Below are 16,901 nucleotides of genomic sequence, written 5' to 3'. Positions count from 1 at the left end.
ATTTGTTTATAATTACTCCTCATTCTTTAGTATAATTATTAATCATTCTATTTCTATTCTTTATGCATAAAAGTCAACTTCAAATTGCCAAATAGTTCATCTTTTTCACATACATATATGCAGAACTAATTTTTAAATCTATATTTAAATAATAGCTCCTATATTATAGAGCCCAAGGTACTTCGAAATTTAAGGGATTTTTTTTAAATTGAATTTCAAAAATGTACATTTTTTCAAAAATATTATTTAATAGTTTATACTTTTTTTTAAAAAATTAAAATGCTAGTTTACATATATTATATCTTGTTTAATTACAAAGACAATAATTTATTTGTTTTTTTATTTTGACTCTACTAATAGCGGTGTCATAAATTATGTTTAGTGTTAAAGTTGTTGATTTTAGAAAGAAAAAAAGAAGAAAATACGCATATAAACTAACATAAAAAAATGAATTGGGCTTTTAAAGTGGAACAAATAAAAATAAAATACGTCCTCAAATGAGACGGGACAATGCGAAACCATTTTAAGTTTGTAGTAGGCTATTATTAGAGCTTTTTAAATATTTTTAGTTCTTTTTAAAATTTTCAAAAAACTGAAGTAGAATTTAAAGAAATTAGATGAAAGTTAGTTTGGACTAGTCAGATAAAATTTAATATAAACTAAAAAAATTATAATTTACCCTAGACGGAAGACGTATTATTATAAAATATTGTTGTGGTATGTTTGTTAAATTTATAATGTTATAATTGAAACTTTCAATACTGTCTTAATTTTAAAAAATAAAGTAAACTAACACATATAATATTTTTTGAAAATGATTTACTTGCAAATCACATTGTACAAATCACACGTGGAGTGATGAAAGAGGATTTAAGTGGCAATTTGTCTCTTCAACTTGTAGTTGTAAGAAAAGACAATTAATATATAAATTAATTTTGTGGATAAATTAGTCATGAATTTAATAATTATGGGCAAATAATTCCATTTTGACAAATTAGTTTACAAGTTGAAGGGAATAAATTGAATTTAGAAAATAATTAGCTTTCAAGTTGAGAGGACAAATTGTCAAAATGAAATTAATTATTCATAATTAATAAATTTATAACTAATTTATCAATAAAATTTATTTATTTATTAATTGCATACTGTTTATAAATTGAAAGGATGAATTGTCACTTAAGTCGATGAAAGAGAGACGCAATATCCCTTGCAAAATCCAAAATTACTGCCATCATTAAAAGAATTGGATGAATCTGATCAAAAAACAATAAAAGTGGCAGAATTAATAAATAAAATCTCACTATTAACTAAAAATCGACAATTGTCCTTAATCACAATCATTAGCAAATAGCAAACCATTTAATACTAATTCATCACTCGCCGGCAAATTCATTTTACAATAATACAACCTTGTCTCTCCGTACGCCACGTGGAATTCGGCCATAATTAGGTCTCCAACTATAAACTACTCCCTCTTTTTCCCGTCTCTCTCTCTCTAAAAACGCTTCCATTCCGCCGTCGTTTCGCCGGCGATTCTAATTTATTTCTCAGTTATTATTTATTATCGTTCAAATTTCAGTTAAATTATCCGTTACAGTATCCACATTAATCTTTTGCAGCATTTATGACCGTCTGATCTCCCTCGTGATCCGCGCTCACTGTAAAATATCTCCTCGTCAGGTAAATTCTCTCGAAATCGAAGTTTTTAGGGTTTTTAAGTGATTATATAGTCTCTGTATTGTATTTGTTTAGTTGATTGATTAATTTTTTTGTAGAGAGCTGATAATCAGAGTGATATAATGTCTGGACCACTGGATCGGTTTGCTAGACCTTGTAAGTTCTTTAGTTAACTAATTTTACTTGTAATTTTACACTGTATTTTGTTTTCGTAGTTGATCCGTTGTTTTTTTGGAGAGTTAGGGTTTTACTGTAGCTGTTGAGATCAGTTTTTACTTAATTTTAGTGTAATGTATGATAAGCTGTATGAACATGTGATGTGTTTTGATATTTGATGTGGTTGTTTGTAGGTTTTGAGGGATTTTCGGGTAGTGATGAGAGAAGAGAGAGGAAATCTGATTTTGAGAACTCGGAGGATGAGAGGCGAACGAGAATTGGTTCGTTGAAGAAGAAGGCGATCAATGCTTCCACTAAATTTAAGCATTCTTTGAAGAAAAAGAGTAGTAGAAGAAAGAGTGATGGTAGAGTCAGCTCTGTTTCGATTGAGGATGTTCGCGATGTTGGGGAACTTCAAGCTGTTGATGAATTTCGACAGGCATTGATCATGGATGAATTACTGCCTCATAGGCATGATGATTATCATATGATGTTGAGGTGTGGTAACTTCAAACCTGATGTGTTGTAACTTCTGTTTTACTGTATTTGTTTGCATAAGGTGTAGCTGAGATTGTTTGAAATTATTGCCTTTATTATCTAATCTAAGCAAAGATTTAAGTTAATACCAGCAGTCTTTGAATAGTATTTCATCATAAACATTAATGCCTCATCATTACATTCATTTTAATTAGGTTACATAGAACTCTTTTCTTCTTATTGTAATAAAATAGTTACATATTAAGTCCTTTCCATCTCCCAGGTTCTTGAAAGCAAGGAAGTTTGACATTGAAAAAGCAAAGCACATGTGGGCTGAAATGCTTCAATGGAGGAAGGAATTTGGTACTGATACTATTATTGAGGTACTACATTTTAAAGTTTCCTTGAAGTTTCTGTAGACCTTGATCTTTTTTCATAGCTCATTTCATATTGTATGCTGTCCTTGCATTATCAGGATTTTGAATTTAAAGAGTTAAGTGAAGTATTGAACTATTATCCCCATGGTAATCATGGTGTTGATAAAGATGGCAGACCTGTTTACATTGAAAGATTGGGAAAAGTTGATCCGTACAAACTTATGCATGTCACAACTATGGATCGCTATGTAAAATATCATGTGAGGGAGTTTGAGAAAAGCTTTCAAATAAAGTTCCCAGCTTGTACCATTGCTGCAAAGAGGCATATAGACTCGAGCACAACGATTTTAGATGTTCAGGGTGTGGTATGTAGCATGTAACCTTGCAGAACTGTGTTTGGATTTTCACCATGTATGATTATTCATTCTTCTATTTGATTGCTTGTTTTTTAGGGTCTTAAGAACTTCACCAAGAATGCACGTGATCTCATTATGCGGCTCCAGAAGGTTGATGGTGATAATTACCCTGAGGTTTGAATCTTATTTTACCTGGTCCACTTAATTCTTGAAAAGTAGTGCACGCATTCTGCTATGGATATTCATTAGATGAATTTGTGTGCTTCTTTAATCAATGCAGACACTCCACCAAATGTTCATCATCAATGCTGGTCCTGGATTTAGGCTGCTGTGGAATACTGTAAAGACTTTTCTAGATCCAAAAACCACCTCAAAGATTCATGTATGTAATTTATCTCTATCTATCTATCTCTATCTCTTTGTCTTCTCAATTGGACGCATCTCTTATATCTGTTTATTGGTTACTTCTTAACTTTAAACTATTTTGCAATGCATTTTAGGTTCTTGGAAACAAGTATCAAGGCAAACTGCTTGAGATAATTGATGCCAGGTAAAAAGGGGCTGATATCGTACATGTTTTATGTTGTTATCTGAATTCATCTGTTTCTTACATCGTCAAGTCTATATTTACCGTCTCCCTTCCAGTGGACATACTTTGTACCTATTTGAGTCTATTATTGTCATCAGAAATTACAGCAATTTTGTGCTTCATGCAGTGAGTTGCCTGATTTTCTTGGTGGAACCTGTACGTGTGCAGATCAGGGGGGTTGCCTTAGGTCGGATAAGGGACCGTGGAAAAATACAGAAATTTTGAAGGTTCGTGATGTATATGTCATAAAATGATGTCTCATATTTTAACTTGAAATTTAAAATTAGTAAGCTTGTTGCATTTTTGTTTTGTCAAGATGGTACTTAATGGTGAAGCAAGAGGTACCAGGCAGATTGTAAAAGTTCTAAACAGTGAGGGCAAGGTTATCTATGCAAAGCCGCATTACCCCATGGTAAAACCTGCTTAATATACATGAGTTTTATATGGACATGGACATTTTCACTGTTTGAATATTACTTATAATATACTTGTTATGTTTGAATATTTTAATGCAGATCAAAGGTAGTGATACATCCACTGCTGAGTCTGGATCTGAAGCTGAAGATATTGCCTCTCCTAAAGCACTCAGGAGTTATTCACATCTTAGGCTTACTCCCGTCCGCGAAGAAGTATGTTTATGGTGTTTTAATTTGTTAGCAAGCTAAATATGTTATGAATCCAGTTTGTGCCACTGCACTTCAAAATTTATTTGCACAAGTAATTTGAAGTATCAAACAGTAAGGTGTTCCGGAAAGGCTGAAACCTCCAGTTCTGCCCCTTAATATATCATATTTTAATCAAACCAATAGGAGAAAAATTCACGGTAGATTTTCATATGCACATTATTTAATTATTTTGCAAATAGCAGCTGCATCTTCTTTTTGACATTCTTTTTGTGCCAGTTCGAACTGACAAAATATAATGAGTTTTGGTGGTTGTAGCAATATTCAGAAGTTCCCTTTAAATTAAAGGCCTAATGTCTTAAAAAACCCCGACCTTTTAGCCCCTTTTCAATCATACCCTGACGTTGAAAAATTGTCAATTTTACCCTATTTTGCATTTTTGTGTTTCAATTGTACCCTGAAAAATTAAATTAACGTCTTTTGCGTTTGGAAATTTGTTTAAAACATTCTCCATGTCTCGCATATATTAATTGTATATTTTTAAAATTTATTTAAATTTAGTTAAATTAATTAAGAATTTAAACTAGTGTTAATTTGATTATGATTTTTAGTTAGTTTTTAAAAATAAAGGACTTATTTGTACTTTTTTAAATAAAAAAGAATTTAATTTCATGTTTAGACTTAATTAATTGAATGATTTCATCATTTAAGTAAAACAATTAACAAAAATTAAAATATTGGGGTACAATTGAAAACGGAAAATTCAAAAGTGGGTAAAATTGACAAATTTTCAACGTCGGGGTGGAATTGAAAAAAAGTTTAAAGGTGAGGGGTTTTTGAGTGATTAGGCCTAAAATAAATACTTGAAAGCTAGTATTTAACTGACCAATTTTGTGCTGTTTTGAGTATTTTTATGTTTTACATTTTTGATGGAAGTTGTTCATTTTCTTGCGTGTGTTTTTTTTCCCTTGTTGCAGGCTAAAGTAGTTGGTAAGGGAAGCTATGCTGCTAACTTCTCAGGGTATGATGAATACGTTCCGATGGTTGACAAAGCTGTTGATTCTGGATGGAAAAAGCAATCATCGGCTCAGAGGCCATCTGTTTCTAAGGGTCCGTATTTGTTTAAATTCCTGTATTACTGCCAATATTGCCTATATTTGCTTGAGAATCAGGACATTCTAGAACAATTGTTGTTCTAGTGATAGTCAATACTACTATTATTAACGTCTATGGCTCCATGGAGCCCTATACAACTTTCGAGCTTGATTTTACTTCTTTAACCTGATTGATTGGATTTCTTAATGCAGCAACACTTACTCTTCCCAGCAATCAAAAGACTCCAGAAAGAATTCATGCTAGAATTTTGGTTGCAGTTATGGCTTTCTTTATGACCCTTTTCACTCTTCTCCATACAATGGTGTTTCGTTTAACTAAGAGGCTTCCCCAAACATCATCTGATTCTAATCAAAGTTTACCTGCGCTTACTTCTAATGCAACAAAAGAAGAGTTTTCTCCTCCTTCACCAACAGCTGCTTTTACAGAGGCAGTTCTTTTGTCCTCTGTAATCAAAAGGCTCGGTGAGCTTGAGGAGAAAGTTGATACACTTAAAGCCAAGCCATCAGAAATGCCTTACGAGAAAGAGGAATTACTGAATGCTGCTGTTTGTCGCGTGGATGCTCTTGAAGCTGAGCTAATTGCTACTAAGAAGGTATTGTTTCTGCTGTACTGCATTTTGCTGCAACTTGTATTTAAGTTGTTTACAAGTTTATTTGAAGTATTTCATAATGTTTTTTTTTTAAAATTAAATTTAAAAATGATAGTGCTAATTGCAAATTGATTTGTGCTTCATCTTGGACCTGAGATTTTTTTAAAGGAACCTTTAGGCATTTTTTGTTTTATCTAGTTAATTTTGCCCCGGCTTAATGTCTTGGAAGCTGACATTTTATTATTATCCGGTGGTATACTTGTCTTCATGATCTTAATCGCATACCTGATAGTACCTTACTTTTACATTTTTAGGACAAATTCGTTCTTGAAGACCAATTTTATCCAGAATGTTATAAAAATCCTACTGGATTATCAACCACAGCTTTCTACTTCTAGCAATATTAATAGAAATTTAGAAATTATTATTATTATTGGTTGATGTTTAGCTGTGTTGTCATCATATTATTTTACTCTGTTGCATAATAGGAATATCTTTTCTATTTGTGGTTATTCTTAATGTTTATGATCACTTGTTCTTCCTGAACAGTCACTTCATGAAGCTTTAATGAAGCAAGAAGACTTGCTTGCTTACATAGACGCTCAAGAAGAAGCCAGGTTCCGGGTATGTAAATTCTCTTGTATTTACATTTAGGCCATGTTTCGTTCACCGTAAAATAACATAATGTAATCACTTATATAATTATATCGCAATTATGTAAATGATTACATTCCTTATGGTCTATGTAGTACGGAAACAGAAACGATAAAACGGGAAATGCCAATATGTGAAACAACTAAATCACATTTTTTTTAAAAGAATAGGTTATAAATATAGATGTTTGAAGTTTCAAGCATTTGCAGGGCTATTAATCAACTATGGCACTCCAACTTAAGGTCCCCTATCACCAAACCCCCTGAACTTTCAAATCGGCCGCTAAACCCCCTAAAGTTTATTTAATGATCAACTAAACCCCTTTTAGTCCAAATAGACCAAAATACCCTTCAGATCAATAAGAAAATACAAACAAACCTGACAACCCCAATCTAACCAAACCTAAAATCACTTATCCAACCAAATTAAAGATAATCCATTCATTCAACCAACAAACCAACCCACCCAATTTAATCAAGGCTAAAACCACTTATCCAACCAAATTAAATATAACCCTTTTAATCAACCAAATCAAACCAAAATGAGCAATGCATCCAATTAAATACCACTCCATCGGAACGCGCTATCCGCCGCCACCAACAATTTCCAACCACCGTTACCCATCCACTAACAAAAAAAATTCGATTTTTTTTTAAATTTAAAATTTATTAATCCGGTGAACAGACCACCGGTGGGTCTGTTCACCGGAATGGACAGACCCACCACGGCGGTGGGTCTGTCAAGAACAGACCCACCTTCGTGGTGGGTCTGTTCTGTTTGGAACAGATCCACCACGAAGGTGGATCTGTTCTTCAAGAACAGATCCACCTTCATGGTGGATCTGTTCCGTTTACAGATCCACCTTCGTGGTGGGTCTGTTCCAAACGGAACAGATCCACCTCGTGGTGGATCTGTTCCAAACGGAACAGACCCACCACGAGGTGGGTCTGTTCTTCAAGAACAGACCCACCGTCGTGGTGGGTCTGTTCAGTGACACACCCACCACGACGGTGGGTCTGTTCATCACAGACCCACCTTCGTGGGTGGGGCTGTCCACTCCGGTGGACTGCCGGAGAAGACGAACGGTTTACCCGTTCGTCTTTTCCGATTAAAATTTTTATTATTAAAAAAAAAAAATTAATATGTGATATAGAAAATGATATTTTATTTAATTTTTCATTGGATGGATTTAATAATTTATTATTAAAAAAGTTATTTAATATGTGTAAAAAAAATTAATAATTTATTTAATTTTTGGTTGGATTTTTTTGATTTGGTTGAGTGGGTGAGTTTGGATTTGGGTGGGTTGGTGATTTAATGATTTGGTTGGATTATGTTTGATTTAATTGGGTGGGTGACTTTAGACTTGGTTGGATTGGGTTGGCTTAGTTTTTCTAGGGGCATTTTGGGCATTTTTGAGAAAATATGGGGCTTAGGGCGGTTTTGGACTAAAAGGGGTTTAGTTGATCATTAAGTAAAGTTTAGGGGGTTTAGCGGCCGATTTGAAAGTTCAGGGGGTTTGGTGATAGGGGACCTTAAGTTGGAGTGCCATAGCTGATTAATAGCCCATTTGCAGAAAGAGAATCTAAACGTCAAAATGTAGAAATTGAAAAGTTTCCGCATAACGTAGTTTACGGTGAACCAAATATAGCCTTATAGTAGGTTTACTTTAGTAACATATATGACTGATACTTCTATTTTTTTGTCTCCGTGCATAGCAGAAAAAGTTCTGCTGGTAAGATGTTTTGCGAGAGACGGCAACTTCTTGACCGGCGCTAAAATTATCATTTTGAATATAATGTGTGTTTTAACATACATGCCCGATGTTGATTGTACCGAGGATTACGCTCTTTAACTGATGTGAGTTTCTGTCGATGATTACACAGGGATGCATGGACTTGTAAGAAAATTATTGTATAACTATTACTCTGAAATCTCATTTTATTTTTCGGCTTTGTTTGTTCAATCTAGTGCCTTTTCTGCCCACAATTTTTTTTTGAATTACGGCATGTCGTTTCATGTTCATCGTAATCTTTTTAAAAGTTACTACAAAATGTGGAAAAGTATAAAAACAAAATAGGATAATTTAATTTAGATTATACTAAAGTCAATTGTCATTCCAATTTAGACAATTGTGAACAAGTAAAAACACTTTCACAGTGATATATATTGTACAAAGCCAAAAACAATTTGAAAATTACAACAAATATAGGGCAAAAAAGTTTCTATAATCCCCAGTATTAGTAAATTATCAAGTTAATATTTGAATCCCGCAGATCAAGCACCACTTTTCACCTCTCTAAGCTTTATGAATTCTGTTGTCAGAATCCAAAAAACTGAAATGCAAAAACAAAAGAAAAAAAAATTCCATCAGGGCCTAATTGATAAAAACAAAACTTAATTTAGTCCCTCACTTTGTATAAATTAATGTATTACCTTCTTCTTTTTCTTTTTCTTATCAATGTACTCCAGGAGCTCCTGCTGTTTAACAACTGCATCATCAAGTGCCTGCACAATAATAAGAAAATGCAAGAACTCATTAGCTCGTATAACATTGTTAACTCTATCCCGTAAAGATAGAAAAAGTTATTACTTTTATTATCCCATAAAGATAGAAAAAGAGACTATTTGAAGTGTTAGTTATTGATAAAACTAATAAACTACTGTTATAGTCTTATCATATGCATTAAATATAATGGCTTTGTTTTTTTAAGTCATTACTTCATAATAATTCAATTTAAAAATTAAAAGGGTATTATAATCCTACTTCATGAAAAATTGTAGTAACTTTTTCTATCTTTACGGATGAAGGGTGTAATATTTACCTTCTTAGTAGCAGCCAGCTCTTGCTCGAGAACGTCAGCACGCCTTACGGCAGCATTCAGCATTTCCTCTTTCTCAGGTGGCATGACTTCAGCTTTTGTGGCAAGGAAATTCAACTTCTCTTCCATGGCTGCCATGCGCATCATCATGTTCTTGTAGTCAGAAGTGGAGATTGAAGATTCTGGCAATGTGTGATGATGCCCTTTCCCCATTGGATCATCATAGTAAACCTGACCGCCATATATAGCAGCTTCAGTAAGTTTACGAGGCATGTTTCGTGTCATCCGAACCATAGTCACTATTCCCATCACAAATGCCAAAAGTCCGCTGATGAGCGGATTGTTGATTGCTTCAGATTTGCAACCACCATCCATTGGGAACATATCTGCATAATTGCAGAAGATACATAAGCTTTGATTTCGAAAGCCTGTCAAATTCGAGCTTTGTTCGACTTGAATTTGATCGAGTTTAATTTTAGGGGCTCGAGCTCCGAGCTCCTAAAATAATTGAGAATCAAGCCCGAGTGTAAATTTTCAGGCAGTTTGTACTGTATTTTCTTCGAGGAAAGGCGTCTATATGAATCCGCCTAAATAACATGCATACCTTGAGCCATGCCATATCCATGACTCTTCATCGGAGATGGCCAGGCAGCGTCTACTGACTTGTCAATCATTGGAATGACTTTGTCAAAGCTGTTGACAATCTTGGTCTTGTTCCTGATGGGATACTGCGGATAAAACGAAGAGGAATGTAAATAATATGGATTGGAGATGTAATATAGAATTTCGCAGAGCTTACATCTTCAGGATAAGGAGATAGCTTCGGATGATCAATATCAACATCTGATTCCTTAGTAAAAGAATCACATCCCTGCAAAATTGTGCATCCAGAATTTTATTGGTTGAGCGAGTTGAGAGCGAATGATAACTGAAGTATCAGAAAAAGAATAGTACTATTTTGCATACCTTGTCATATTCAGAAACTACCATCTTCTCCTCAATTCCTGACAGAGTTTTCCTGCGACATGTGGCTCCGCCATTATGAACCACCTGAGATCATCAGAACAGAAAAATTCCGATAAGGTTCCGTATAAATGAAAGGAATTGGAATTACCAAATAAGATCATAAGTACTACCTTCATTATTTCTTGATCATTCCATGGTCCCTTATCGGACCTCATGCATCCGCCCTTGTCTGCACAGTTACAAGCACCACCGAGAAACTCTGGCAGCTCACTGGTTGCAGTACACGTAAAGAAAACGTACACGGTTTAACAGAGAAATTTTCAGGACAAACTCTGAAGTTTCATGTAATCAAAAATTTAACTCACCTAGGATCAATAATTTCAAGCAGCTTGCTCTGGTATTTGTTACCAAGGACCTGACAGAAAGAAGAACCGTTTAATATAATTAGACCCCGTACCTATATGTTCATTTTCAGACAGATGACATGGTAGACAAAGTCTATATAAGTACTTTTCGGTAAACGAAATACTGACATGGATTTTAGAAGCAGTCTTAGGGTCAAGGAACCCTTTAACTGTATTCCATAAAAGCCTGAATCCAGCTCCACCATTGATGATGAACATGCGGTTCAGTGTCTGCAATGGACGGAAAAACTAAACCGTTAATTCATTAAAAGCAAGAATTCAAAGATGAAAAATTGGAATGAGATTGTAAATTTACCTCAGGGTAATTGTCACCATCAATCTTTTGAATACGAGTAATGAGTTCCCTTGCAGTTTTAGTGAATTGCTTGAGACCCTATATCACACAAATAGATTAGTGCTCAAATGTTTCAGGAAAATAAAAATAGAAATGCTGAAACTAAGAATAGTCATTTAAGACATTTTTATAATAGTTTAAATATAGAATTTTGGAAATAAAATGCCAAATTGTTGGAATGGACAAGTTTCCGTGCAATATAGGAAATACGCATTCTGTTCGAACTGAATCAAAATTTTTGAACCTATCTTAGATCAAATGGAACTGCATTTATAAATTTATTAAATATTTCAAGATGAAAACCAGAAACTTAATTTTTCTTTTATAAGGCTTAATGATTAAAAAACTAAACTTGCACGGATACGGTCAACTCTAACCAAATCTTTCAAAATTGTTGCGTTTAGTAAATTTTGCATTTTTAGCTTTTAATTTTAGCCATTTTTTAAATTTGATTATTATTTCTGCCACCCGAAAGTCCTTTAGGTGGCGAAATTCATGTTCTTTTCAATGTAGTTTGAGAAATTGCTATAATTGAAAGCTAAAAATGCATAAACATGAACATTTTTAAAAAGTTTAGTTAGGACTGCGTCCTTAAATTTTTGTGTTTTTAAGTCATCATGCATTTCTATAATATCAAATCAAACCGAACCTAACCTAACCAAAACATTAAACCTTTTATAATATCAAACAAACCAAACAAATTTATCGGTCTAGTCTAGTTAGATTATTAATTTGATTCGGTTTTTACACACTCCTGATCACAACTATAGATTTGAAGAAACATACCACTCCTTGCACATCCAAAATAGTGGTGCTCTGGTTAATGTGCTTCTTAGCTGCAACAGAACAAGCTGGGAACTTATAAGCAAAGGTTTTTTCGAACTCTCGGACATGGTACTTCACGTATCGGTCCAATGTCGTAACTTGCATCAGCTTGGTTGCATCAACTTCGCCCAGTTTTTCGATGTAAACTGGTCGTCCTTCCTTGTCGACGCCATGGTATCCTTGTGGATAGTATTTCAACACTTCATCTAATTCCTCGAACTCGAAATCCTGAAGAAAAAAAATGGAAGTTCAAAAATTATGTTAAACATCAAGCTATATAGGGTACCAAATCTCTGATATATTTTAGTTTGGTACTAAAACTCCAATTTGTATTAAAATATACCAAAGTTTTTATTTTCAGAAAATGGTAATTTCATGAATGAACGATTAAAAAGGTTCAAATTTATGGCAAAAATATTCATAACTTGTCAATTTTAGGTCAATTTACACATTTGATCGTCAAAATTGACGTCATATTACAGTATAAACCATGGTTGTCAAACCCGGCCCGGTGATAAAACCGGTGAGATAAGAGGGTCAAGGGTTAAAAGTTCAACCGAGATTCAACCGGGGTTCAACCGGAATTAAACCCGTATTATAAAAATAAAAAAATAAAAAATTATAACTATTAATAATCATATATATATTATATAATAAGAAACATAGACATAAATAGTAAGTTAGCTTGGTGGTATTGAATGCTTCCACTAAAAATATTAAAAAACCAAGGCTCAAATCCCAGCAATGCCAATGACATTTAAATTCCTTATTTTTTTTAATAAGGGCTTGGGTTTTTAAGTGATTGACCGAACCGGACCGGGTTTTCCGGTTATTTGACCGGTTAATTGGTCCAATTCAGCGGTTATCTGGCCGATTCGATTAAAAAACCGCGGGTTTGTGATTATAAGGGTTTTTAGTACAACCCGAACCGTTGATATGGCCGGTTCGAAGGTTTTCCGGTCGAACCGGCCGGTCCGGTTCGGGTTTGACAACCATGGTATAAACAGACTCAAATATAACAAATTGTGAATTTTTTTTGTTTAAAACTACAAACTTTAACTCTTATAATCTTTTGTGTCTAATTGAAAAGGCGAAACGAATTTAATTACTGAAAATGTATCATTGAAATATGTTGTCAAACTGGTTTGAATTTAATTTTTTTAATACTTTTGGTATCGAATTGAAACATGGGATTAAATTTTAGTACCATTCAGGATTTTAACCATCGAATTTTTTTTTGCTATTTACCTCGAGAACCATGTCGGTGCCAAAATCGGTCCTCCACTGGATCATATCAGACCACATTTGTTTAGCTTTCTCAACATCAAATTTCCTAGCCTTCAAAAACCTGAAAATTCATTACATACAATCAGGGCGGAACTAGATTCTTGAAAAATGGGAGGACGTAATCACATAATTTTTTTGAAGAGACGAAAGGTATAAAAATAACTATATTTTTTAAAAAGATAAAAAAGTTGGAATGTGTTTTTGTAAGAAAAAAAATGCGGGGCGGATGCCTCTTCAGGTTATATGTTTGGTTCCGTCCCTACATACATTATATTTAAAATTACAAAAATTTATATTTGTAAATTAATTTTTAAAAACTATATTATTTTGCCATTTCTTGTTTTAATATTTTCTATTCGGGTTTTTCCTGCATGAACAAGTTGTGTACCGAAAAGCTAAATTCTGAAACTTTATATTTATAACATATTCTTAGAAAAATCATCGTTTTATCGTTTTATCGTTTCCCATTTTCAGCATTTTCCGGGGGGAGCAATATCCAAACCCGACGATATTTTATTATTCTGAAAAACAAAATTAGATAACCTGAGCATCATATGGTGATCATCATGTTTAGAAGGCAAAAGCTCATCAAGGATAAGAGTTTGACGAAATGCATCAACGGCCTGCATTTCCTCAGCATTAATGTCATCCTCAATTGAAACAGACATAACTCTGCTGTGTCTGCGTCCTTTCTTAGTTAAGGAGTTTCGGAACTTGTTCGAGGCATTGATCGCCTTTTTCTTTAAGGACGCGAGCCTTGTCTTCCTCTCTTCCTCGTTGTTCTCAATTTCAGATTTTTCCATACCTGCGTAATTCCAGCAATATGAGTTTATGGAAGACATAATATCGAGCTACATTGCACGGAAACGAAAAAACGGCAGCGGAATTTTCCGACGGACTAAAAATGTGACGCTTATTGTCGAGTTAGCGACGGATTTAATGATGGTTTACCGACGAACAAATTCGTCACTATTGTCGAGTTAGTGACGGATTTAGCAATAGCCTACTAACGGAGAAAGGTTTTAATATTTTGCGATGGGTTGATCCATTGTATTTAGTCAGGAAATAAGACGCCAATTTAGAGTCAATAATTGCTGATGTTTATAGCAACAAATCCGTCGGTAAATGCGGCACTTTATATGCTACATTATTTAAGGTGGAAGTCAACGACAAACTTGAATATCCGTCGGCAATTCCCTACCGTAATAAGCATAGGCTATAAACTTATAAAGTTTTAGAGTTTAAGAAACATTTCTGAAAAAACGAATGTAATTTTAAAAATGAGACTCAACAAGTTTTCGTGCAACATAGATGTCCATGAAGGATTTTGTATGAAGCGGATTCTATGAAATCGTTACCTGCTTTGATGTGTTTATCAAGCGGATCGGTCATTGTGTCGGCCATCGCCATGATTGATAATTCTGAAAGGTTTTTCAATTGGAGATAGCAAAAATTGTAAGCACCATATATATATGAATATTGCTCTTCTAGAAATATTTAAACAAATACTATAAGCACATCAAATTGCAACTAAAATACAAACATTAGCTTAAAAATTATAACAAAGTAACAATTGATGCACAAATCAATAAGACAAAATCAAATTCTACTAAAGGGGACATGCTAAATTTTCAAAATAATACAAAAAAATTAAGAATTTATCAAAAGAAATTAAGAAAATAAAAAAAGAGAGATTACCAATTGGCAAGAATGAAAGAAAGCATAGGAGCAAAAAAGAATATAAGTTGATATTTTGAGACTCCTAAGAGAACGGCTCCAAAAATGGAGAGAGATATATATAAATAAAAATTGAAATAAATGACAAAATTAGATTAAAATTCTTTTAAAAATAATTTTAAAATACTTTATTGATAGATATTGACAGGTTCTTGAGAAAAAAGAATTATAAGAAGAAAAATAGAGGCTAAATGCAAGCCACTCCGTTGGATTTTGGTTTCTAACAAAATCTTGTTTAACTAACTTTTAATAAATAACGTCTTTTTTTTTCTTCCCGGCAAAATCTACTTGCTATTATTGCTGCCTCTAGATACATGGAATATCAATATTTCTGTTTTATTAATATACATATTTTTATCTTCTTTATACATAATCTATAATTACAATGCCTAATCATGATTTTCTTAATTACTAATCTTTTTAGATTCTAAAATTCTAACATTAGTGTGTTTGTTATATTTATGTTTCGTCTCCTTCGACTTAGCATATGATGTGGAAATGTTAAATAGTTCAACTCTACAATATATCTAGCGTTTGCAAAAACGATCGAAATTGAAAAAGTGACCCGACAAATTCGGTTTGATTTGATATTATAATATAAAGTTGGTTTTTAATTTGGTTTGGTTTTGACGATAAAAATCAGTTAAGTTTTAACGTAAACTGAATCGGAAATCGAATCAAACTGGAAAATTGACCGAACCAAATAACTCGGTTTGATTCAAGAATTACAATTTTTTAGAATTTTGGTTCGGTTTGATTTTAAAAAAGAGGACAATTTTGGTTCCATTTAAATCAAATGCATGGCCCTAAATATATCTAATTGGAACTTTTTCAATAAGAACTTTGTTTACTTGAAGCGGTCCATAATATTTATCGTATTTAACCATTTTACATAGATTAAAAAAATAATAAATATATTTTAATTTGTATATATTTTTACTAATTTGTCCATATTAACTATTACTATTTTTATGTTTGACTACTTTTTTTAATCTTATTAACTTTTTTTGATGAATAATTTTACTAACTTATTAATTATTAGGGATAAATTTGAAAAATTATCAAATGCAAAAAATATTATGAACCAGGGGAAGTAATATTTAAATTATGAAATATAGTTTGGTTAGATCTATTCAAAGTTTTACCGCAATGAAAAAGATATATACAAATTCGAACTAAGTTTTTAAAAAAACCATTATTAAAATAAAATAAATGAAAAACAAGGGAATTGTCTAATCGATATTTTCATTATATAAAAATTATAGAGGTTTCAAGTTTTAATATTCGCACAATCACGTTAATAATTTATCGTATTATATATAGTATCAGTATGGATATAATTGAGAATTGATAATAATTTTTACCTTCATTTACCTTCATTAAATTTATTGTACTAATCCATTGAATGTAGGAGAACGAGTAAACTGTATTTAATTTATAAAATAGTAATATCTATTTTAATTTTTCTAACTAATTTTTTTATCTGATAATTAGGTATATTAAATTATAAAAATTGCATTATTGAGTTGGTTGTTTAAAGTATAGGGACCCAGGTGACAGGTCAATTGGTTGTTAGAGGTGCTCCACTAAGTTATGAGCACGTATTTTTGTTGCTGCTTGCTAGAAATTGAAGATTGTAACATTTGTTAATATTATCATGAAATATTATGATTTGCAACAATCTTAAGAACAAGTTAGTATAAAATCTCTACATTTCTCATAATTTATATTTTAATTTTTTTATTTAAAAATCGAATAATATAATTCCTTAACTGTATTTACATCAACCGTTTAGTCCCTCCGTCCATTTTTAGTGTTAGTTAATGAAATCAAATGATTTAGGGATAAATTAATTTTCAAACATGAACGACGCAATCGTTGACAGAAACAA

The 16,901-nt window shown here is 32.7% G+C and overlaps 2 protein-coding genes across 4 annotated transcripts; one reads left to right on the top strand and one right to left on the bottom strand.

Moving 5' to 3' along the window:
* Positions 1-1,366: 1,366 nt before the first annotated feature.
* Positions 1,367-8,580, top strand: LOC126680546 (phosphatidylinositol/phosphatidylcholine transfer protein SFH8-like). 3 transcript variants are annotated; one of them, XM_050375682.2, is made up of 16 exons: positions 1,367-1,450; positions 1,620-1,680; positions 1,776-1,833; positions 2,028-2,331; positions 2,594-2,693; positions 2,786-3,052; positions 3,140-3,217; positions 3,324-3,425; positions 3,544-3,593; positions 3,760-3,859; positions 3,949-4,044; positions 4,148-4,261; positions 5,233-5,365; positions 5,563-5,963; positions 6,510-6,584; positions 8,333-8,580. In XM_050375682.2, the coding sequence occupies exons 3-16, from the start codon at positions 1,800-1,802 to the stop codon at positions 8,351-8,353; spliced, it is 1,875 nt and encodes a 624-aa protein (XP_050231639.1). In that variant the 5' UTR covers positions 1,367-1,450; positions 1,620-1,680; positions 1,776-1,799; the 3' UTR covers positions 8,354-8,580. The 3 variants fall into 3 exon arrangements, with proteins under 3 accessions (XP_050231639.1, XP_050231640.1, XP_050231638.1); XM_050375683.2 differs by lacking the exon at positions 1,367-1,450 and having other exon boundaries at positions 1,461-1,680; positions 8,336-8,580; XM_050375681.2 differs by lacking the exon at positions 1,367-1,450 and having other exon boundaries at positions 1,461-1,680.
* Positions 8,581-8,680: 100 nt separating this feature from the next.
* On the bottom strand, positions 8,681-15,062 carry LOC126680547 (phosphatidylinositol/phosphatidylcholine transfer protein SFH3). Its single transcript, XM_050375684.2, has 15 exons — positions 14,972-15,062; positions 14,632-14,694; positions 13,817-14,078; positions 13,235-13,334; positions 11,948-12,214; positions 11,123-11,200; positions 10,936-11,037; positions 10,768-10,817; positions 10,573-10,672; positions 10,403-10,486; positions 10,236-10,307; positions 10,041-10,164; positions 9,440-9,822; positions 9,051-9,122; positions 8,681-8,950 (listed from the first exon to the last, which is right to left on the bottom strand). Exons 2-15 carry the CDS (start codon positions 14,681-14,683, stop codon positions 8,936-8,938), a joined length of 1,761 nt encoding a protein of 586 aa, XP_050231641.1. The 5' UTR covers positions 14,684-14,694; positions 14,972-15,062; the 3' UTR covers positions 8,681-8,935.
* Positions 15,063-16,901: the final 1,839 nt, after the last annotated feature.

Source organism: Mercurialis annua, linkage group LG5, assembly GCF_937616625.2.
Source record: "Mercurialis annua linkage group LG5, ddMerAnnu1.2, whole genome shotgun sequence".
Lineage (NCBI taxonomy): Eukaryota > Viridiplantae > Streptophyta > Magnoliopsida > Malpighiales > Euphorbiaceae > Mercurialis > Mercurialis annua.
The sequence above is the reverse complement of the archived record's forward strand: the minus strand, read 5'-3'. Positions and strand labels throughout refer to the sequence as shown.